The 23,290-nt window shown below is 35.8% G+C and overlaps 1 protein-coding gene and 1 non-coding gene across 7 annotated transcripts in view; both read right to left on the minus strand.

Annotated features, from left to right (window-relative positions):
* Window positions 1–23,290, minus strand: part of GTF2A1 (general transcription factor IIA subunit 1) — a 48,285-nt gene that overhangs the window by 17,597 nt on the left and 7,398 nt on the right. For 4 of the 6 annotated variants that reach the window (XM_072623305.1, XM_072623304.1, XM_072623302.1 and 1 more), the window contains exons 2-4: window positions 22,624–22,725; window positions 6,181–6,391; window positions 1,261–1,325 (exon numbers count right to left, since the gene is read on the minus strand). In XM_072623305.1, coding sequence (XP_072479406.1) covers window positions 1,261–1,325; window positions 6,181–6,391; window positions 22,624–22,704 — 357 coding nt within the window. In that variant the 5' untranslated portion in view covers window positions 22,705–22,725. The remainder of the gene's footprint in view (window positions 1–1,260; window positions 1,326–6,180; window positions 6,392–22,623; window positions 22,726–23,290) is intronic. The other 2 variants (XM_072623303.1, XM_072623301.1) reach the window with 1 other exon arrangement.
* LOC140515091 (small nucleolar RNA SNORA79) lies at window positions 3,721–3,865 on the minus strand. Its single transcript, XR_011970848.1, has one exon. It is a non-coding gene; the product is annotated as a small nucleolar RNA SNORA79 (small nucleolar RNA).

The raw sequence follows: 23,290 nt of genomic DNA on the forward strand, positions 1-23,290 counted from the left end.
CCAAGAGATCATAAAAATGGGAAAGGGTCCCACATGTACAAAAATATTTATAGCAGCACTCTATGTAGTTGCCAAAAACTGGAAGTCAAGGGGATGCCCATCAATTGGGGAATGGCTGAATAAATTATGGTATATGAATGTAATGGAGTACTATTGTGCCATAAGAAATGATGAACAAGAAGACTTCAGAGAGGCCTGGAAGGACTTATATGACCTGATGCTGAGTGAAAGGAGCAGAACCAGGAGAACTTTGTGCACAGCAACGACCACAGTGTGTGAGAGTTTTTTCTGGTAGACTTGGAATTTTGTAATAACGCAAAAACTTCTTATAAAAAAAAAAAAATCCCAAAGGTGGTTCTCAAGGCAAAATGCCTTCCACACTCAGAGAAAGAAATATGGAAGTCACTCACAAAATGTAGCAGATCATGTTTGTGTATGTGTATGTGTTTGTGTATCATGTTCTGATTTGTTATACGATTTCTTTCATTTATTTTAGTCTGACTACATAGCATGACTATAGTGAAAATATACTCAATAGGAAAGTATATGTAGAATCTATACAGAATTGTATGCAGTCGTGGGGAGGGAGGGGGGTAGCGGGGGGTAGGTGGGGGGGGATAAAATCTCAATTGTATGGCAGTGATTGTTAAACATTAAAAAAAAAATAAAAAAGAAAAAAGAAAGAATGAGGCTAGCTAGAAAGCAGAATTCATATAAAGTATCTATTTACAAATATGAAAAAAAGTCATACCTGCAATTACTAAATGCAAAAATAATTTGAGGGTTCACTAAAATTTAGTGTATATTTATAAACTTAAGGACAGAAAACACACACACACACACACACACACACACACACACACACACACACACACACCTTTTGGATGACATTAAGAATAATAAAGAATTCCCACCATGCTTTCTCTGAGGTTAATTTAAATAGCTCACTTGTACCAACAGACACACAAAAACCACACAAAATCAATTTCTGAAATAGTTTTTTGCCTCCCACAAAGAGCCAGATTTTATGTTCTGTCAAAGAGAATTATATATTTCAAAATTCAACTTCTGTACATTCATTTTTTTCACTGCTAAACCCAAAAAATAAATAATTCACTTGTGACCATTCCTTAATGGTTGTCTTTTCATTGATTGTTTTCTCTTACTAATATTAATTTATAGCATCGTGCTACAAATATTCTATTCAGAACAAAGCTGAGGTATTATTAATCAAAATGTTAAATTGTGAATCTTACTTACCATACTTGAGGGATTCATATGTTGTAACAACTTCGACTCTGGTACAATAACTTGAGGTGGTGCTGCTGAAAACATAAAACAAAAACAATTATACTTGAAGAACTCCTATGTAAGTTGGGAATTTTAGAAGTTATATAGAGTTCAGAATTTTAGAAGGTAGTTAAAAAATTTCATTATTTCAAAATGGCAAAGCACTAAAAATATCCATAATTTTTTAATCAATAATACTATGAATACCAATCATTTTCCTACCTATCCAAAACTATGTTTAAAAATCATCAATAAAAAAAAGTGCACTAGTGGTCAAGGAAAACAAAAGATTAGTATTGTAGAGCCCGCTGGGAAAACCTTTTTTTCATGCTAGGCACAAATCTCAAAGGCAACAAAAGTGATTCTCATGTGAAAATCACATGTTCAGTAACAGTTTCAGCAATATTGGCATTTTAAAATCATTTAGATCTGATAAATAATTTTACATAGAGTAACACTGTCAGGGAATAAGGTGTTATACCCAAAAGTGAGTATTTAGGCCAGGGCTTCTTAAACTTTTCCACTCCCAAACCCTTCAGCATTTGATCGTGACCCACAGTTTAAGAAGCACTGATTTAGGCAACTGAAGCTTTTACCCTTTTTGATTAAAAAAACACTTAAAAATGCAGAACATAATTCCCTACATTCTTACACAGCAAACAAAATTTCAATTTTTCCTTGATTACTCAAAGTCATTAGGAAAATTCATTATTATATGATGTGTTTATACAGTGATAATCCCCAAAATAAGAAGGCTATGTGATATATAAAAGGGATTATTTGCTTTACAGTTCTTACAGTCTCCTCCCTCAATGTTAGCCCTCATTACTCAGTCTTTCTTCCATCTTCTAACAATCCCAATCCCTTTCTCCTTCTCATCTGCAGTTCTGATTTTATGGAATTCACTTCATGCTATCAATAAGCCTAAGTTTCAACTCTAAAATATGCATAGCTCCTTATAGAACAAAATACAGCTATTTCCCTCTGAGGTCTTATACTTCTCAGTTCACACGTAACTGCATTCTAGATATTCAAGGTTGGTTGAAGCTCAGTCACTATTATTTTTAATATAAAAACACTAATGTGCACCTGCTCTTAACAGAAGGGACCTGCTCAGATTACATCTTTTCTAGTCCCAGGCACCAAAATTTAAGAAAGACACTGACAAGCTAGATTGGATATGAAAGTGAACTGGCTTAGTGTCCTGCCACTGAATTAGAAATGTTTAGCCTGAAGAAGAAAACATGTCAGATGTCTTCAAACCAGCAAGCAGTAAAAGAGAATAGCTTTATTCTGTTCAGTTCTAAAAAATAGAACTAGGACTAAAGGGTGGAAGCCACAGCAAAGCAAATGTTGATTTAACAGGAAAAAAAAACTCAGCCAACTAAGAAATATCTACATATTAAATGGACTGCCCCTTATGAATGAACTCTTTCCACCACTGGAAGTCTTTAAGCTAAGTTTGGGAGTGCACTTGTAAAGGACATTTGGTAGTGAAGATTCATGCTTCAGGGACTTTACCTGACAGATTCTTCTAAACTCAAGATTCCATAACTTACAATACATGATAATACCTGTATACCTCACAGACACAAAAACAGGTTTTTGGTCTTTTACAATTCAAGATCTAACTACTGACAGAGATTATTTAAGAATGGATCTGAAAAGTCATAACCTTACCACATCATCTTTTGTATTATGTAACTGAGAGTAGTCAGCGATAAATTTTGAAAACAGAATAATAAGCAAGAGAATATTAGAAACAGGAGTATTACTGCCTAAGTTCCCCAAGTAGTCCCAAGTGGCACCTTCTGTGACACCAGAAAATTATAAACAAAGTTGATACCCTTTTGGATATGGCTAAACATAGCATGATCCCTAAATGTAATGGACTATTATTACTGTGCTATAAGAAATGCTGAATGTGATGAATACAAAAGAATTAATAAAGTGAAGAGCCAGGAAAACAATATACATGAAGACTATAACAATGTAAATGGAAAGAAAGCACACGTGCACACACACACACACACACACACACACACACACACACACACACACACACTCTCTCTCTCTCTCCCTCTCTCCCTCTCTCCCTCCCTCCCTCCCTCCAAGTGAATGCTGCAAAATTATAAAGAACAAGTATGGCTCAACAGAAGAGATAAGACGACACTCCAACCCCCACCCCAACTCTGAGGTGGTAAGGAGGTCTACAAGTATTGAACACTGCACATATTTTCAGACTTTTTTCACATACTGATCAGTTATGCTGATTTTTAGTTTTCTCTTTAAAAACTTATTTTTAAAAATTACTGCCCAAATCCTTGTCAGCCATCAAGAACATTTAAACCTTACTTAATCTTATCATCTAGCTTCAAATTTACCACTAACTCCTAACCAGTTATTTCGTAGTAGCAATGCACATTTTAAAAGTGTATGACTCTGCAAATTTCAGAGAATAGAAGGATAACTCATTTATCCCAATTGTTCTCCGAGTGAAGAAAGTCAAATTTTAATGTATGATGACATAAAATCCTAATGCCAGAGCTCTAGGCAATAGGAGGAACAGTCATCAAGCCAGAGAGAAGAAAAATACCTTCAAGCTTATCAAATGAAAATTACTAGTTTTAGAAAAAGAAATCCCCTCTACCCATAAGTAAACTAAAGACTGTAAAATTCTCCAAATGAATAAATTTTTTTTCTCCATATCTAGTGATTTTTAAGCCTACTGATTATATACTCTGGAGCCTTATTTGGCATGGAAGAAAGCCTACGCCACCAGAGTATAATCCAAGTTAAACTGCTGCTAAAAGACCACACTAGCCAAGTAAGACCAGATTCATCGCCAAAAGATGGGTTACCAGGTGAAATTTTTTTTTTCAGTCACAGAAATTCAGGAAAGCTGACAGACTTAAAAAGCACAGGTGCTGTGATCTAAATTGTTACCTAAAACTGATAAAGTCATCACTCTTCTGAAGTGCAGTTACCATATTGCTTCACAGGTGTTTATAAATTTGTACACCTTTTCCATTAACATAAAATTCTTTGGGGTTTAACGACTTGGGAAGAACACATGCTTTACTATCTGAAATGGTAAAATAAATAACAGACAAGGAAAATACGAATGTCTGCAAATATATGAAGCAATATTTAGAATTTTTGTGGTTAGTCAAATAAATATGTAAGACAGCTTAGCACAATAAAACTCGCCACTGACAAAAAAGACTAAGAAGAAATGTTGCAAATGCTAAAAACGTAAATTGAGGGCATAAAGTTAACTAGGATATTTCTTGTTATTATTAAAGTTCAGCCCATCTTATGGAAACCAAATACCGGAAAATAACTGAACTTATTAAAAAAAACCTCATAGGTGATTATTCAAATGATAAGGGCACTTTACAAAAGAAAATAAACTTCAGTCATATTGTCAAGTGATTAGAATCACAATTCTTAAAGCTGAAATAATCATCTAGTCCAACCTACTTATTTTGCAAATGAGGAAAGGGAATGAATGCCAGAGGTTAACTGACTGATCAGATAACTGATTTACCAAAGTAATAACAAATCTTACTAAAAGGGACAATTACAACTAGTTCCGTCTTAGCTTGGGCATGGGGATATTTCAAGTGTGAAATAATAATCCGTTATTTATACAGGCAATTAAGAGTATGGTGTAATGAAATGAGCATTAGGTTTCGTGGGCATTGTGGGGATTGAGTGAACCACACTAACTCCTTCTTGTGACTCAATTCTGGAGCTAGCTCAGTTCCCTTTATATTCAATTACAGGCCTATTTCAATTTCTGTCTTGTGAGAACACTTTATCCAATTATTGGAATTGTGAGTAAACTTTATTGCATTATTTGAACCTAACCTTGCATGACTGGGAAGCCAGACCACTTCTTAGAGTTAACTGACCTGTTGCTTAGAGTATCTTAACTGAGCACCTAATTTATACTGACCAAAAACACAGTCAAATCCAGAGATCGATGCAAATAGTTTTCTCACAATTATGTATCTCAAGAAATCCATATGTATATCTATCTTATCTGAAAACTGGCTCCATACTTGTCAATCAGTTAACACTTCCTTGATCCTTTAAATGAATAAAGACATTTTGGAGGCATGGAGACACTTTAAAATTTTTTTTTTAAGTTTCTGGTTATTGTACCTGTTTACTTTCCCCCTCCAAATTTGCAAATTTGTAATCTTTCCTCCAACTAGAAATGAGATTATCTAATCTTGTATCCTGGTTTATATCCTATTGTTTTCTTTTAATGCATAAAAATCTCCCCTTGTATTTGGGGATCCAGTACCAAACTAAGGTCCCAATTTGTTATGCAATTGGCATACAGTGGCTTAATAAATCTGTATGTTTGGAATGTTTGGAAGCTCAAACTTTTGTATCCTTAGCTATTTCAGCTTTCATCTGTTACAGTTTCAAATCAGAAGATATAGGCTTGAATTCCAGTTCTGTTAATATACATGTCCTTTATCAAGTCACATGAACTCTTCTGGGCTTCAGTTTCCTCCTCTATAAAATGAAGGGGTTGAACTAATAAATATTATCTTTGCATAATAACAGATTATCTTTAAAAGCCTTTCCACCCCTAAATCTTGACCCTACTGAAATGAGACTAGGCATTAATTTAATTCAACCAATATTTAAGTGCCCACTAAGTGCAAGATGTTATAATAGTAGCTCCTATGTTGGACTAATCTTGGAGGAGTAAACGAACATGCACATAACTGAGCCAAAAGAAAGGACCTGGGACATCAGCCAACATTAATATTTCATGCCACTTTTCAGTTTCACTATGCACCATTTAACCATGATTGGTTTAACTCTTTCAGACTTAATCTAGAAGCCTGAAAGCTGCTTCACACCAACCTTGCTGTGACGCAGGGATGAGGACCTGCTGCGTCTGGGACTGCTGCTGCACAGTCTGCTGGGGTTGTGCTTGCTGATGGTGGTGATGATGGTGATGTTGCTGCTGCTGCTGCTGCTGCTGCTGCTGTTGCTGCTGCACTTGGATTAAATATTGTTCTTCTGAATGAAATCCATCCACTGCCTTAGACTGCATCAGCTTATTCTCCCATAACTAAGTAAAAGAAAAAAATATAAATGCACGTAGGTAAAAATAAAAAAGCAAATATCCTGTGCTTTTACAGTATACTGTCAATTCTAACAATAAATATAGTCACACTACAGATTTATACTCTTTAAATAAATGGAGATAAAAGGGAAAGTCATCTGTCAAAGGAATGGGCTAGACTCTATGGACTCCAAGATCTCTTCTAGAGTTTTATAAATCTATGATTTTTATTAAGAGATCTTTTTTCCTACCTTAAAGCACACCAGTAATTTTTTGGATCACTCCCTCTAAAAAAATCTTCAACTAAATTATTAAAGGCTAATGCCCCTCTTATTCAAAACAGTCATACAAAAGTAACTCAAATTTTTCCCTCTTATGTACCAACATGTATTAATAATTTTAATACAAAAAATTTAAATAAGACTGCATAATTTGCTAATCCTTAAGCAATATGCTTATTATTTCAAACCTCACAATGCTATAGTGTAATAATTCTATCAGTTATTATTATACTTCAATAGTTACACCCTCAGGAGTTTTATTGCAAGGTATGTTTTCATTTCTCCATTTTCTGACTTACTAGGTACAATATAACTATCTTAGGTGACTGAAGACACAGGAAATTTAGATGAGATGTAGTCCCTATCTTCAGTGTAGTAAAAAAGATAAGACATCAAGGAGGCACAGAGGAAGTAGAATACAGAACAGGAAAACAGGAGACCAAGTACATGAAGTAGATCATTACAAGACTCACAAAGCATCACACATTTTTACTCAAATTACTTCAGATTTACTCATCTTTCCACTTACCTTCATTCTTCTATTTACATCAAGACTCAACATTATTCTATTCACCTAAGTTTCTCATAGAGGACCCCTCCACCTTCCACATCTGTATCCTTCCTTTCTACCAACAGACTGTGCCTGGCCTAGTGGAATAGTATCTTCAAAGCTCTCTCCTCTAATCTAGTTTCTCCCCTTTCCAATCCATCCTCTATATAGCTGCCAAATTATCTGTAAAGCACAGGTCTGACCATGTCACTCTCCTGTTCAAGAAGCATTAAGTTCTCACTATCTTTAGGATAAGATATAACTTCTCTGTGTCTGATTCCTAAAAGCCTTGGAAAAACTGTCTCCAGACTTTCTAGTCATGATTACATACAACTTCCTCTCACATGCTTTGGTTTGCCAAACTGACTTATTTGCTTTTCCTTGTACACAACATTCCATCACTTGTCTCTTTTGCCTAGAATGCTCTCATCTTGGTTCTTCTAGCCCCTGGCTAGAGTTCAGCTCAAGTGCCACCTCCTTGAAGGGACTTTCCCTGAGTGTCCTACTTGCTACTGCCTCCTCCTCCAAACCATGATGCACTTATTTATCTGTGAAAAACAAAACATGGCACACCATCACTGCATAACATAAGCTCTTTGAGGGCAGGGAAAACTGTTTCACTACTCAATTTTTATCCAAAGTGCCTATACAGTATCTGACCCCTAGTAGGTGTTTACTATAAATTCTTTGAATGAGTAAGGTAACAGTGGAAATATACAACACTATCAGTATGGAAGGTCTTGGGTGCCACTTGAAGGATTTTGAATTTTATTCAATGAGAAATAGAGAAATGACTAGATCTATGTGTGAGAAAGATTGCTCTGGTAGCCATAAGACGGATTACAAAGGGAAAGAGAATGTAAAAATTAGGAAGCTGTTAAAATAGTCCATATGGATAGAAACAAGTTCTTCCATTCTGACATTAGAAGTGAGAAGATATTGTGGAGTTAGCAGTACCTGCATTTAACAAATGATGGAATGTGAAAGGGAAAATAATCTCAAAATCTGGAACACAAAAGATGTAGTATATTGTGATACTACGGACAAACAACAGATTTGAAGAAAAAGGATATGCTAAGTAGGGCATTTGAGTTTTAGGTGCTCACTGGAAATTGAGATCAACTTCTTGTAGGTTTCTGGTAACCTTGTATAAGGCTCAGAAAGAAGGTAAGAACAGGGTATTATTATACATAGAGAGTCATCCTTACAGAGGTAAATGAGACTATGAAGGGCCAGTACAGGTCCAAAATGGTCAAAGACAGGCCCTTATAGAAAACCCATATTATTCAAGAGTAAGGAAGATGTGAATGAAGCCAACAAAGGGGACAGGAAAGGAACAATTACAGTAGCAGAAGAACCAAAGGAGAATGCTGTCAAAAAGTCAAATGGAAACAAAATATTTTATCAGATGGGACAGTTAAAAAAAAAAACCCACTGGATTTAGTCATTGATGATAGATGGAAAAATAGAGTAGCACAGTGAGGGAAGAAGTGAGACTGAAGAGAAGTTGGCTACTGAGGCAGACAACAACATTCAATAATAAGTGTAGCAGTGAAGGAGGGCAGAGAGACAGGTTGAGTACTTGAATAGGGTAAAAAAGTTAAAGAAGGCACCCTCCCCCCCAGCCCCTTTAAGAATTGGAAAATGAGGAAGTTCAGAAGGAATCTGTGAAGAGGAAAATATTGAAGATACATAAGAAAGGATTGCTGGAACAAAGTCCTATAAGAGGTGAGAAGAAAAAGGAGATCAAGAATGCATAGAGGAAAATTAATTAATCCTAATAGGAAATCAAGGCATCTTTTTGGTAACCTAAGGAAAGCAGAAGAAATGGGATATAAAGTTAGAAATTTCGAGAAACACAGTACGGAACTGAAGGTGCCCATGTTGGACAACATCAACCCTTTAGGTAAAGTAGAGTGCCAGGCTTTCTACTACAATGAAGGAATTAGAGTGTAATTACAGGGAAGTAGAGGAAGGGTTTAAACAATTTCTTCTCAGGTCACAGCTGTGTCCCAGATGACTGAAAACCATAATTTTAAATAGGAATAATTTTGTGTCTTTTTTTATGCTTTTAATTTCTTTTCCCTGTCTTATTGCTGGCATTTCTATAAAAATGTTCGTGTGGGGGCTCCAACTCTCTATTTATTGAGAAAGCATCTAGTGTTCCCCAGTAAGTAGAATACTGTCTTTTTGTTATTATATTAAAAGGCCTCTGTCTAACCTCTGTAGGGCTTTTAAATGAGTTTTGCATTTTGTCAAAGGTATTTTCTCCATCTACTGAAAAAATCATGCAGAATTGGAAGGTTTTATTATTAACATGATTATGCTCATTGTTTTCCTAATGTTGAACTATAAAGTCTACATCGTATATAGCCCAACCCATATCCACCACAAGGCTGCTACTAGGGCATCTTCATGTTATGCTAACACTGCCACTTCCAACACTGCTTTCTACCTCTGGCTCTGGGAATAGTAATAAAATCAATACTGCCACTGGAGGTAAGGGGAAGAAGATGTGTCAATTAATTGCTCAATGGCTCTATTTTCAATCCCTTAGACTTCCCTTTACAAAATACTTTTCCCAGGCCACAGCTCCTTTATGTGTAGTCTTCCCCTTTTAGAATGTAAATTCCTTGAGACCGGGTTACATCTAGCTTTCCATATTTGTATCCTCAGTGCTTAACACAGTGCCTAGAATAGAGTAAGCACTTAAAATAAATGCTTTTTCATTTTATTTAAAAATTTTTTTCCAATCAATCATTAATGATACTATAGTTCACTTTCTCCTACCCAGAATGAGGTCTCCATTCACTTCTTAGCAATCATTTCCAATCCCTTTCATATTCTCCTGTCCTGTTCTCAGCTCTCCTATGTGTGGTTCTCTCCGTCCCTTTCGGATATTAATATTGTTAAGCTCCTCCAAGGCAGGAGCAGCCTTCCAGCAGTTGTATCCTCAATGCTTAGCTCAGGGTAAATAACAAAGCATTTAAATGATTTATCATCTCAGGTCAGGAAGGAACCTTTTTGGTTAAGAATAAATTAACTACAAAAACCGACCCAAAGTAACTGAGTTTTAAGATGCAAATTTTTAACCTACTACAGATAAGATTAAATTAGATTACTAAAATCACATCAAGAAATTATCAATATACACATTTTTTTAAATTCAAGATAACCTGAATCTTGGAAATTGTAACGTAAGCTAATAATATCTATCACTGTAAGTTTAATGACTAAGGAACACATAAAAAGCTTGATTCGGTAAATCTCCAATTTTGGATCAAGTTCTGTACTGAGGGTACTTGGCCTGGTGGGAACAATGTTACTAAAGGATGGTTAAATTTAAAGCCAGCCAACAAGTCTTTGTCATGTACAATAATAACTAGACTATTATACTACCTACAACTACAAAAGAAGGCAGTGTGGAGCAAGTGAAATAGTATTAGACTTGGACTCAATTAGATGAACTCTTAACTAGCTGTGACACTTTATTAGCTGTCACTTTGGGAAGATTACTTTGCCCCTGCTGAGTACTGCTTTCTTCACCTATAAAATAAAGGTAACAGTACTTGTCCTCCATCAAAGACTGATTCAAAATATTTATCACAGGACAGGAGGTCTGAATGCAGGATTTTGCAGCATTTATCAGCAGCATCCAGGTCTGCAGGTTCTACCAAGCTAGAAAAGCTTCCAGTAAGAAAGTGCACCTGCCAAGGGCTAGCCTTGCTAAGTATGCCGAGGTTCACCAAAGTTTGACCACAGTAATCCGTCACACTAATAACTATAAAAAACAGCCCAACATTTTATGTGCCCCACCCCAACTTTTGTTTTCACAGAGATTATGGTACAATGGCAGAAAACCAGGATGAAGATATTAATAAACACAATTTTAAGATCATTTACAATAATGGAAAAATATTAATACTCTTAAACATGTAATCTTTTTTCAGTCACCAAGGAGGCGATAAGACTACTGGGAGAATGAAACCACATTCACATTAGTATTATCATTATAAATAAAACCAGAAAAGAAACTGTAAATTAATATAGGAATGATTTAGTTTTTCCAATGACGCAAATAAAAGAAATGAAGAGTGGCTGGATCCATCCAAATACAAACAGAACTTTGTTTCAATCTTGAAGCACTAAATCCAAAAAGGAGATTATAAAAAACAATGATTTAAATCATCCTAATTATTCTCACTGAAAAAAAAAAAAGGCAAACTAGGGAATAACATCAGAGGAGCCCACATGCCTATCTCTATAAAATCTTTGAGTCTTAGACCAGTCATTCTTACCCGGGAGTACATGAGTTTGCTGTTAAAAAATATTTTGGTAACTATATTTCAATATAATTGGCTTCCTTTGTAATTCTATAAATTTTATTTTCTGCATTTAAAAACATTATTCTGAGGAGTGGAGAGAATTCGCAAGACTATCATGAATAGGGAACAAGCTTTTGTCAAGACTATCATGAATAGGGAACAAGCTTTTGTCACATCTAATATAACCACTTGAATACCTTAAACAAAAATAACCAAAAGTCATCCAAATTTTTCTTGAAAACTCAAGAGGTGCCACTGTCTCCCAAGGCAGCCCATTCCACTCTTCTGGAGAGCTCTGATTTTTACAAATTCCCCCTCTGAACAACAAGTCTAAATATGCCTCTTGGCAACTGAGCTACTATTCCCACTACTGCCTTCTGAGGTCAAGTGGAACAAGTCCAATCCTTAGTCTACATGACAGCCCTGCAAATATCTGAAAGGACAGCTGTCATTTCTCCCCAAGTCTTCTCACTTTAGGCATCCTCAGTTGCTTCAAAATATCCCCAAACAGCATGTTCCCCAAGCCCTTCACCATTCTGGCCACTCCTCTCTGGACATTCTCCAGTCCTTTCCAAATGTGAAGCCCAAAACTGAATATGGTATTACAGATGTGATCTAACCAGGACAGAATACTGGAGTACTATCAATCCTCAAATCTTAAATGCTATGCGCCTTTCAATACAGTTTAAGATGACACTGGCTTTTTTGATTGCTTTATCACACTGCTGACTCACGTTAAGCTTCAAGGCTACTACCAGAAGTAATGTTCTTCGGGTAACTTGTCTCATTATAGCTTTGCATCTTTGTCAAGCATGTATTTTAAGATACAGGCAACCAACTGCCAGAGGAACTCATCAGTATTACATTTATTAAGCACCTATTATGTGCACCTATTAGGTACTGGATATATATTGACAAAATGTGAAATACAGCTGCATAGACAACCAACTGAGTTTAGTTCATCAGTACATACATACACACACGTACACACACAGTCACACACACACACACACGATCAGTAAGCCAGGCCCAAACAAAATAACTGGAATACATTTGGGAAACTTCGCAATGCCTTCATAGATCCCTTCCACAGAAACCTATTCTGAATAATGCAATACTTTGCAAAATATGGATTACCATCATCACAAAAGAATCAATATCGCAGATGACTCAAAAGGGTAACAGAAAGAAACATGGTGAGTTTCAGTAGTCCACAGCATATTATTAACCATGACTTATATGTGAGAAAGGAAAAGGGTAAACAAGTATTTATTAAATACTTTACATGTACAAGGCACTGTGCCAAGCACATTACAAATATTATCTCATTTAATCCTCACAACCATCCTGAGAGATAGATGCTATTGTTATCTCCATTTTACAACTGAGGAAACTGAGGCAGACATAAGCTAAATAACTTGGTTACACAGGTAGTTAAACATCTGAAACTGGATTTGAATTCTTGCCTTCCCTGATTCCAGACTGAGAGCTAGCTGAGAGAAAACACAAAAGACATCATTCAAGAGAACAACCAAAGAGAAAACCACAGAAGGCCCTCTACTCCTACACTCCAGTGTGACTGACAGATCCAGTATGGAAGTTTTATAGAAAGATATGGGTAAAACTATAGCATCAAATGGGAAAGAATGGAGAAGTTACAAAGTGAACCTGAGGTGAAATGAGAGACCCAAATTCTATTGAAATATGAATGCACAAGCAGTATCTAAGCTACAAGGTGTCACGAACACACACGAAATTGAAGCTGCTACCACTGGTATTTTTTTTTTTCCTGTGAGAAATTTCCAGTTCCAGAATCACAGGATTTAGAGCTGGAAGAATCTTAGAGGTTCTCTCATTCTACCTCATTTCACAAAAGAATAAAATATTGAGGCCCAGAAAGAAGTGATTTGTGCAGTCACACAGAGAAGTAAAAGAGGAGTATCTCAGGCAAAGGGTGTTCCCTCTGGCAATAAGAGATTAACAGGGACCAAAGTATTTTTTAGGGAAGAGAATGGTGGCCTAATAGCTCCTGTTAGGACTTTGGCTTTATATCCTTAGACAGTAAATGTTTTTGTGTTGATTTGCTGGCTAATTTTGCAAAATCTAAATCTCATGCAAATAAAAACACATAAGCTTACTATTTAATTAAAACTTAAACGTTTGGCTTGGGTGCTAATAGTTAGTTGCATTATACAGCATGGCAAAAAGTGTCCAAATTTATCATGACTAAAGATCATTCTATTCCTCACCCTCCTCTCCAGTTTCACATTAATGATTTCCAATTCACTTTGGTAAAACCAGATCATTCAGTTTTCCAAATTAATCCCAGAATTAATCTTTGAAAAAAGTACCAAGAGTCTATCACTTTAAGATATATTTACATACACATTTTTTTCTTTTACATGCTTTCTAAAAGTAAAATGTACATCTCCCTGAATTTGATATTACCATTTTGGTTCTGTAGGCATGTTGAAGAAAACTGAAAATCAGAGAAAGTTATTTGTGTGAATAATCAGGAGTAACAGAATCAAGAAATGCTAGAAGCTGGCACGAAAAAAAGGACAAGAAATCACGTGTATATATAGGGCAAGGAAACAAAGGGAGGGGGGAAATAAGCATTTTATAGTGTCTATTATTTGCCAGGCACTGTGCCAAGTGCTTTATAACTAGTACCTCATTTGATCTTCACAATAAGCCTTCAAAGTAGGTACTATTATTTTCCCCATTTTAAAGTTGAGGAAACCAAGGCAAACAGATTAAATGACTCACCCAGGGTCACAAAACTAGGAAGTGTCTGAGACTGGATCTGAACTCAGGTCTTCTTGATCCCAGGCCCTACGTTCTATTCTACTATGCCACAAAGACGCCTACGCCCAGTCACTCTTTAAGCAAACAAGGATAGTATTCGCAAAATAGGAAAATGACAATTATTGAAAGGGCTTTGGGGAAGCAGGCATGCTAATGGATTGTTAATCACATTAGGAATTAATCCAATCATTCTGAAAAAGAATTTAGAACTATGCCCCCAAACCTACTAAACTGTGAGTACCAGGTTTATATACTAAAAAAACAAAGAGAAAAAGCATCCACACATACAAAAATAGCTATAGCAATCCCTTTTGTTACAGCAAATAATTGCAAACTACAGAGGTGCCAGTCTATTGCAGAATGGCTAAAGTAATCATGGTATAAATGAATGTAATGGAATATTACTGCACCAATAATAAGAAAAAGTGAAATGGACTGTTTCAGAGAAACCTAGGAAGATGTATTATTACCTGATACATAGTGAAGCAAGCAGAACTATAACAATTTGTAATCACAGTAGTAACATTATACAGAAAAACAAACTTGAAAGACTTGAGAACTCTGATCAATATAATGCCCAATTATGATCTCAGAGGACTGATGATGAATCATGTTACCCATCTCCGGATAGAGAAGTTGACGGACTCAAGATCCCAAATGAGAAGCCAACGTAGAAACCCGCTTTGCTTGATGGGGTATATTTATTATGAAGGTATTGTTTTTGTTCTTCTTTTCAATGAGGGTAGGGAAAGTGAGAGGAGAAAGGAATAGATTAAAAGAAAAATAGAAAGGAAGACCACAAGGAAGCACAGCAAACAGGGAAGCTTTAACGTACTTAGCAAAGCAAATTGAGCATAACAGAAACATCAATTTCATGTACAATTCCCTTTTTTCTGTCCTACTTTGCATTGGAAATACCCATTTTATTTGGTATTAAGGACAAGTCCAGGATAAATTCAACAAAAGGAAAGAGAACTACTTAACATTTATGCTTCTTTCTACACTATTGAGGGAAACAATATTAAAACTAAAGCTTCAGGTTTTCTCTTTTTACCATCTTACCTGATAATTTTGAATATTTCCAATTTCCCTAATATGGACAAACTACATTACAGAGAAATTATAGATTAAAAAATATTAGCACCTAGGGCAATCTTTTCTGGTATTATGGTAACAGAGGTGCTTAAGGTCTAGAAATGGATAAATATTGTCCCAATTCTTAAGTGAATTCTGAAAACTACAAAACAATAAGTTAAGACCTCAGTGCCTGGCAAAAATTTTGTAACAGATGATAAGTGAAAATTTACAAAACAAAGTGCTGAAAATTAACAACTAATATTGGTTTTCCAAGAACCAAATGAATTTCATTTCTTTTTCTGCTGGGTTGCCAGACAGGGAAATGTTACAATCCTCATATAAATAAGCAGCAAAGCATTTGACATTATTTCACATGATTTCCTTGTGAATAAGATGGATAAATGTGGAATGGATAAAAATAGTACAGTAGACTGGTAGCTGGCTAAACTGTTCCAAAAGATTATGGAGTCACTGGTGTCAACCTGAAAGAACTTGTTTATTGCATGTCACTTAAGTTTACCTTATGCCCCATATCACTCTGACAAAACTTTTAATGGCATTTTCATCAAAACCACAAATGACAACATTAGAAGGTATAGCTAATAGGACAGATGAAAACAATGAGATCCAAAATATCACACACTAGGATGGGCTAAAATTAAAAATGATAAAATTTAAAATGTATAAATATAAACCCCTGTACTTTGGTTGAAAAAAAAAAAAGGAAAAGCAATAAGTTACAGGATGGAGGACACCTGGCTAAATACATTGGCTACTAAGGTAATTAAATTCTAAATATATTCCACTACTGATAGAAATGAATAGTTACAAATATGAAAGCAGATCCATTTCATTTCATGCTAATTTCTTATCATTCCTCTAGTTTCACCTACAAATGTTCTCAGGATGATCTGGCTTAGCTGACTGGATCTCATGCCAAGCTCTGTACTCTGTGCTTCACATATAGTAGGTACTTAATAAATATTCACTGATAGTACACATCAGTTTTTAACCCTCAATCAGCTTTGCATTGTTTAATAAAGTAATACTACTATTCAGTTATCCACTGTCTCTAATTTTGGACAATTGCCTCTGAGTTCTGACTACAGGTCAAGAAGATCAGGTATTTGCTTAATGAGACTATTTCTATGATGTTATGGTCTACTTGCTGTGACAACTACTTTGCATAATTAGAACATATTCAAAGTAGTTAGTAATGAAGTGAAAAGAAAATCTGAGGATTCAATTCCCTATTAAACCTGTTTGTTCTACTTTTACCAGCTTTACTATTTCCTTGATAAAGAAACATTTTAAGTAGTTCTGTTCTCTTTCCTGTTGTCTATTGGCAATCTTCCTTTTTAAAAAGTTCATATTCTGTACTAACATTAAATTAAATAGATATTTCCATATGCATCATAGAATAGAAAAAGAGAACTGCTTATGATGCTGTTTCAATACCATTTACATAATCATACAAACTTAAAAACTGGTAGGTCATTATCTTTTCTTTCGGTAATTTTCCATATTGCAAAGTCCACATCTTTTTTAAAGAGATCAAACTGCTGTAGTTGTATACAATACATTGTTTTTGATATTTATCCTTTCTTTTAAAAAAACATTACTAATGATTAGCCTAGGTAGGCAGCTGTTTTGGAAATGGCTTCCATTATCAGGAATCAATTATTTAAAATTGTAATTTATACTCACCACATCCAAATACAACATCTACCTCTGAACTGGAATCATGGTAAATATGAGTTCTTCCTAGACCTTCTCTACTTATTCATCTGTTGTGCAAAGTGGGAATACAAGCTGTTATTTATCCTCAGGATGGTCTGTTTGCTTACTCACACAGGAAATGCTGGGCAAGATGAAGAAGCATACAGTGATGTAACATTTATTATTGCCTTCAGATATAGGACTAACCAAACTCTGCAAAAATCTTTTGTTCACCTCCGAGGATAGCTTGTAAGCTGTCCTTCTATTTAAACAATATAAATTACTTATGTTATGGCTTCATAGCAATAAAACCAGTATCACCGTAGTTCAGTTCTTCCAATAGTGTATCAATACATTCCTCACCGGGACAAAAATCTGACACTGAGTAGCAGAAGTGAAATAATGTTTGTAGACAATTTAAGAACTGTACAATTCTCAGTTGCCTGTCCCCCTTTCTTTGATACTATTCCTTTTGCTACAGAAAAGGAATAGAGCTGTACAGACTGTGTAATTTTATCTTTTCTGTGGAAAAAAACCTTTGCATAATTAGCTAATTTAGTTGGTTTCTTCCTTCCTCAAAACCTTAAACCCAGTTCCCTCTGAAGCTCATAGATAGGACCACAATTGGTCCTTGCCCAAGCTCTAATTAATGGCTGTATTTTGGGCCCTCCTGGCTTTGAGTGAATTTAGAGTGAGTGTCAATGGTAAGTGTTTCTCTTTGGAACAGCAATCCTGAGGGGTCTTCCTCTCCCAGTTTGATTTTTTTTTTAATTAAAGGGGCTATCCCTTGACTCACTTCTTAAAGAGGCAAGGCCTATTCATTGAATGAATGAGTACCTGAAAAGGCCTTAGCCTAAAATGGCAAGGGTCTCCCATTGCATCCTGGGCCATCTCCAGTCCTTCTGATGAATATCTGGTCACTAGATCCAGATGACTCTGGAGGAGAAAAGTGAGGCTGGTAACCTTGCACAGCCTTCCTTCACTCAAATCAAAGTCAACTGTAAGCCACATCATCATTTCCCTGGACAAAGACAACCTCAGAGAAAGACTATCATCAGGCCCATATTCAAAGCCCTCCCAACTTCAACAGAACCTGACTAATTGTACTCTGAATAGCATTCAAAAGCCCCGAGTCCACTCTTTGTCATGATTCCTTGGAATCTGAGTAAGGTCTTTATGGACTGCCTGGTTGTTCTCACACACTTTTTGAAGGAATACATTTTTCATTGAAGTATATGTATATGACTAATTCTACATAAATTATATCAACCTTATCTCCACTGGTTTATAAATTTTCATCATTTAAATAATGCTACTAGAATTAAACAAGAAATACAAAATAATTACTTATTTCCAGAAGGGCCTTATAATAATGCACATTTGTGATCCAGGAACAGGAAGACAGAATGGGGTTTATGTGATTAGCTAATTGTTATATTAGAAGACAGAGAGAGCCTGGCCCACAAGGGATGAGGTCTAGAACAAGTGAAATCAAGAGGTGTAAGTGGAGTGAGACATTAGATAGAAAAAAAGCAAAAACTAAGGAGAGGATGACTAAGAAAGGTATCCAAATGAGGTCTCTCTATATTGGATACTGGTTCTGGGAGAAAGGGAATATTCATGACAGCTATCATACGATAATCCCAGGCTTTACTGATATCTATGGCTATCAAGTCATAGTTCTGTCCTACACAAGGAGCCATAGACAGCCAACCCACTGTGCAATGCTGTATCTCTAGTCTCTAAAAATATAACCTTAAATGAAATAATTCCTTCCCTCAAAGAATTTATGTCCTATAGAATGAAACATGTTCATATGCAAATATACGTACAGTTTAAATACCACTGTAGCTTTTTAATACCTCTAATTTCTTTATTAGAGAACTAGGTACTCAACATCTACAGTAGTATTACTAATAGCAGTTTTGAGGATAGCTTCAAGTGCTACTGCTTTAGACTAAACGAAGCTAGATAGTTGTGTTTCTTAAAAGGAATTCATTTAAATCTACATCCTCAGAGACTGGAGATATAGCACCTACATCTAATAGGCACTTAAAAGCTTACTATTAATTTGATTGGAGAGCAACAGTTGGAGTATCACTAGTCTAAAACATGAATTCTCATTCTATATGAGAAATTCCTTAATCCAACTGAGGAGTAAGTAATTCCTTGGCTTCACAAAAAGATGTAGCAGAAAGTTGTGAAGAGAATTAGGTTATGGGAAGTGAATATTAAGTAACTTAGAAAAACTCAAGTCTAAAAAGCTTTATCTATAAAATGTAGCTAAAAGATGTGAAAATGGTTTTAATAAAAAGAATTAACCCTACTGCCACAATAGGGCTAATAGTTAAAGAATCTCAAATAAGCCCATTCTACTTTTATCCAGGTCACTAAGTATTGAGTATTTGCCACTGTTTGTTTTCACTCTCATCAGTCCACTCAGCACCTTACATCCCTAAAGACTTTACCAGTCTAGCCCCAACTCATACTGACAGGTCAGGTCTGGGACTCCTAAAACTACATACAGTGCAGAATACCCCCACTCACATATTTACCTTTCAATAAATCATCAGGCAGAAGATAAACTTATTTCAGTAAACGTAATTAATGAAACAGTACAGTAAAAAGAATTTGCTGCCCATCATAAACTTAGAAAGCGGATTACTGAAAACGTAACACCATTAAGGACTAGACAAGTACAGGGATCTCACAAGATAAGGTCCTCACAGGGGAAGCACATGGAAAGGAAAGCCCCTATTTGTCCTCCTACGCTATTCCTTTGCTGCTCCTCACTGGATCATTGCTCTACTGGGCTCAACGGTACTGCTGCTCTGCTTGGTATAATCTCTGCTGCCTCCAGTTTCTGGTTAAGCTGAATTTTGGCTAAGTTACTTTTAGGCTTGTTAAGAATCCTTGCACTAGGACCAGTAGGAATTCTCTCCAGTTTTACTCTCCATCTTGTTTCTAAGCCCTGGCATCTCCAGTTGTGACAGAATCTTAGCTCCAGGGACTGAGCTCTCTCTTTTCAAACTTCTTCTGGGATTCAAGAATTAATGTCCTTAAATTCCATAACTCCCTCTCAGAGGCTGATTCCTCTCCAAACTTCCATTTTAAGGAGGGTACCCAGGTCAACCATGTCTTCATTCCTCTCCACTCTTGCCCCAGAAACCTCTTCATTTTGGAAACTCACTCCACCCCTGAACTTCACACATTGGAAACGTTCCAAATCCTGCAGTCTTTTCCTCTGACTGGCTGGTTTCTCCTAGAGTCTCCATTCAAGGAGGGAGCCCAGATCAGCCATGTTTTCATTCCTATTCAGGCTATACTCCAGACTCTACAGAACCTTTTCTACAATACCCTAGAGTTGGACACCTTCACTTCTTCTCTTCCCTTTCCCTTCTCACCCCTGCCCTCTACTTCCTCCTGCTTTCCATTTTCCTGTGTAGTGTTCCCCCATTAGAAAGTAAGTTACTTGAGGGTAGGGACTGTTTCTTCCTGCTTGTACCAGTATTCTCAGAAGGTACAAATGAGTTCAAAGAGCTTAGAATTTGCTGACTCATGAAGATGACTGCCTACTTGAGTGAGAAAGCTAGAATTTATTCCCTGCTTTAAACTCTCAATTTTTCCTGCTTGTCTAAGTCAATGCATGGGCAGAGAAAAGACAAACAGGCAAATACATACCCAAGAGTAAGTTCTTTTAGCAGCCTTTTCTGCTCTCTTCGTATGCAAGCTTGACTAACTCTGAAGCCAAAGTAGGCCAGAAGCTGACATACTATAATTTCCCCTAACAGACCGAAGATTCAAATGATTAGAATTCCTTAATGAAAAGCCTTATGAACACATGAACCCTTACAGAGAAGGCTACCCACAAGTACCATACTATATAATATAAATTCAACATCTACAAATCAAAACTCAGTCTTCTAAACTTTCCCATTTCTGTCAAAGGGACCACCATTCTCTCAAACTCCCAAGTCTGTAACCTTGACATTGTCAACTTTCTCACATCACATATTCAATTGCCAAACCTTGCCCACTTCTACCATATCATTCTCATATCTTACATGTCTAGCCTAGCTTAGTGTAAAAACCTCCTAATCTTAAATCCATGGACTCCAGTTCAACTTCCACAGAGAGACCAAAGTCATTTTCCTTAAAGGTGAATCTGCTTATAGCTTTCTCCTCAATTAACTCCCTTATTGCTTGTCGAATAAAATATTAACTCCTTTGTTTAGCTTTTAAAACTCTCTATTCTCCTTCCCATACTCTGTGGTCCTGATAAGTTGGCCTTCTTGCCCTCAGTCATGTAAGTACTCCATCTTCTTTCTCTGTGCCTTTGCATTGGCCAGTCACATCTCGGGAATGCATTCCTTTCTCACAACCACCTCACAGAATCCCTCTCCTTTCAAAATGCAGCTCGAGCACCACCTTCCACGCGAAGTCTTTTCAGATTGCTTCAATGGCTGGTAACCTCTCTAACAATATTGTACTTACTTGTATTCATTCTCTATTTACTTTATCTATACTTACATGCATATATATTGACTTTCTTTATAGTAATAACTAACATTTATATAGCACTTACTCTGTGCCAGACCCTATGCTAAGCACTTCACTATCATCTCATTTGATAGAACACCAAGTTCATTTAGAGTAGGAATTGTTTCATTCTTTATATCCCCAGCACTTCCTAGCACATGGTGGGCACTTAAATGCTTGTTGACTAAGACAAGCTTTACTGCCCCATAAAAAGATTCATCTTGTGGGAAAAAACATAATTATGGCCCCTCTTCCTCACTTGCTACATAACAGACTGGAACATGTCAATTATTTTTGTACTTCCAAAGACACCTAGTAATACTATGTGCACTGAACATAACAGACATGGAATAAATTTGTTTACTGAACTGAATTACTACAAATCAATATAAAGACTGTAATAGAGGATATATCATATATTCATACAATATTCATATATCATATACCAGAACATCATTCACCAGTTAGTTAAGTATTAAAGAATATTTTAATTATAAATAATACTGCAAAAAAAAATTGTATTTGTTATCATCACTATCAACTAGCAGGAATATATAAATGCTGAATAAAAATATCCAATATTACTTGTCCAAACCTAAGAAAACGACCCAGGCATAAACACAATCTTCATTTTAGAGTTATTAAATTGAACAAAGACATAAAAATACCTATAAAAACTTAGAAAGGAGGTGAGTTCAAAAAACAGAAAATCCCTGCACAAAAATTGTGTGATATTATTCAAACTATAACATTTTAACACATATTAATGTCAATCTAACCTTCAGAAAATTAAAGCATTTTTTCAAAGGTGTATTTGGGGAGACTAGGACTTTAACATTTATAATGGCTATCACCTTTAATAATTTAAAAATTTATCTAACATGTTTGGTAAGCAGTGGTATGATTATAAATGTTTTTGAACCGACAACTCCAACTCACTGTTTTTAATTCCATAAGGACTTGTTCATCTACTCCATCATCCAGAAAAACTTCTCTGACATCATTGAGGACATCTTCCATCACAGATCTATACAATTTGGGCTGTAAAGAAAAAAGAAGTTGTTGAAGAACATAAGCTCATTTAGCATATACTGGATTTAACGCGGTAGTCATTTTATAAACTAATTAATTTGGGAAGCATTATCAAAAAAATTGGGGAGTTATATGCCAATTTGATAGACTAGCTTAAAAGACATTTAATATTTCTTATACAGTAAGCAAATTCTATATCCACTGGCTATTTACATACTTAATCCTTCAATAAAGTCTCCCTATAAGGGGGTGTTTGAGAGTAAAATTGAAATAATTCATTAACATAAAAAATCTGCATAAAAATTCCAGCATCTCAATGCCAAATACTAACTCTGATGTTCAACAACAAATTTACAAATGGCTCAGATTTGGTTTCTGTCACTATTCCACTATACCTTGCCACCTTCTCCTCTCCCCACCAAAAACTTAACTTTCCAAAGCTTTATGCCAGCCTCTGCCCCTCAGTTTGACCTTTTGGTTTTAAACCTAGGGCTTGAAAGCATAACCACTTGACTCCTGCTTCTGGATAGCCTTAGGCATACCACTCACTGCCACCCTGACTTGGTATCCTGCT

Source organism: Notamacropus eugenii, chromosome 7 (assembly GCF_028372415.1).
Source record: "Notamacropus eugenii isolate mMacEug1 chromosome 7, mMacEug1.pri_v2, whole genome shotgun sequence".
NCBI lineage: Eukaryota > Metazoa > Chordata > Mammalia > Diprotodontia > Macropodidae > Notamacropus > Notamacropus eugenii.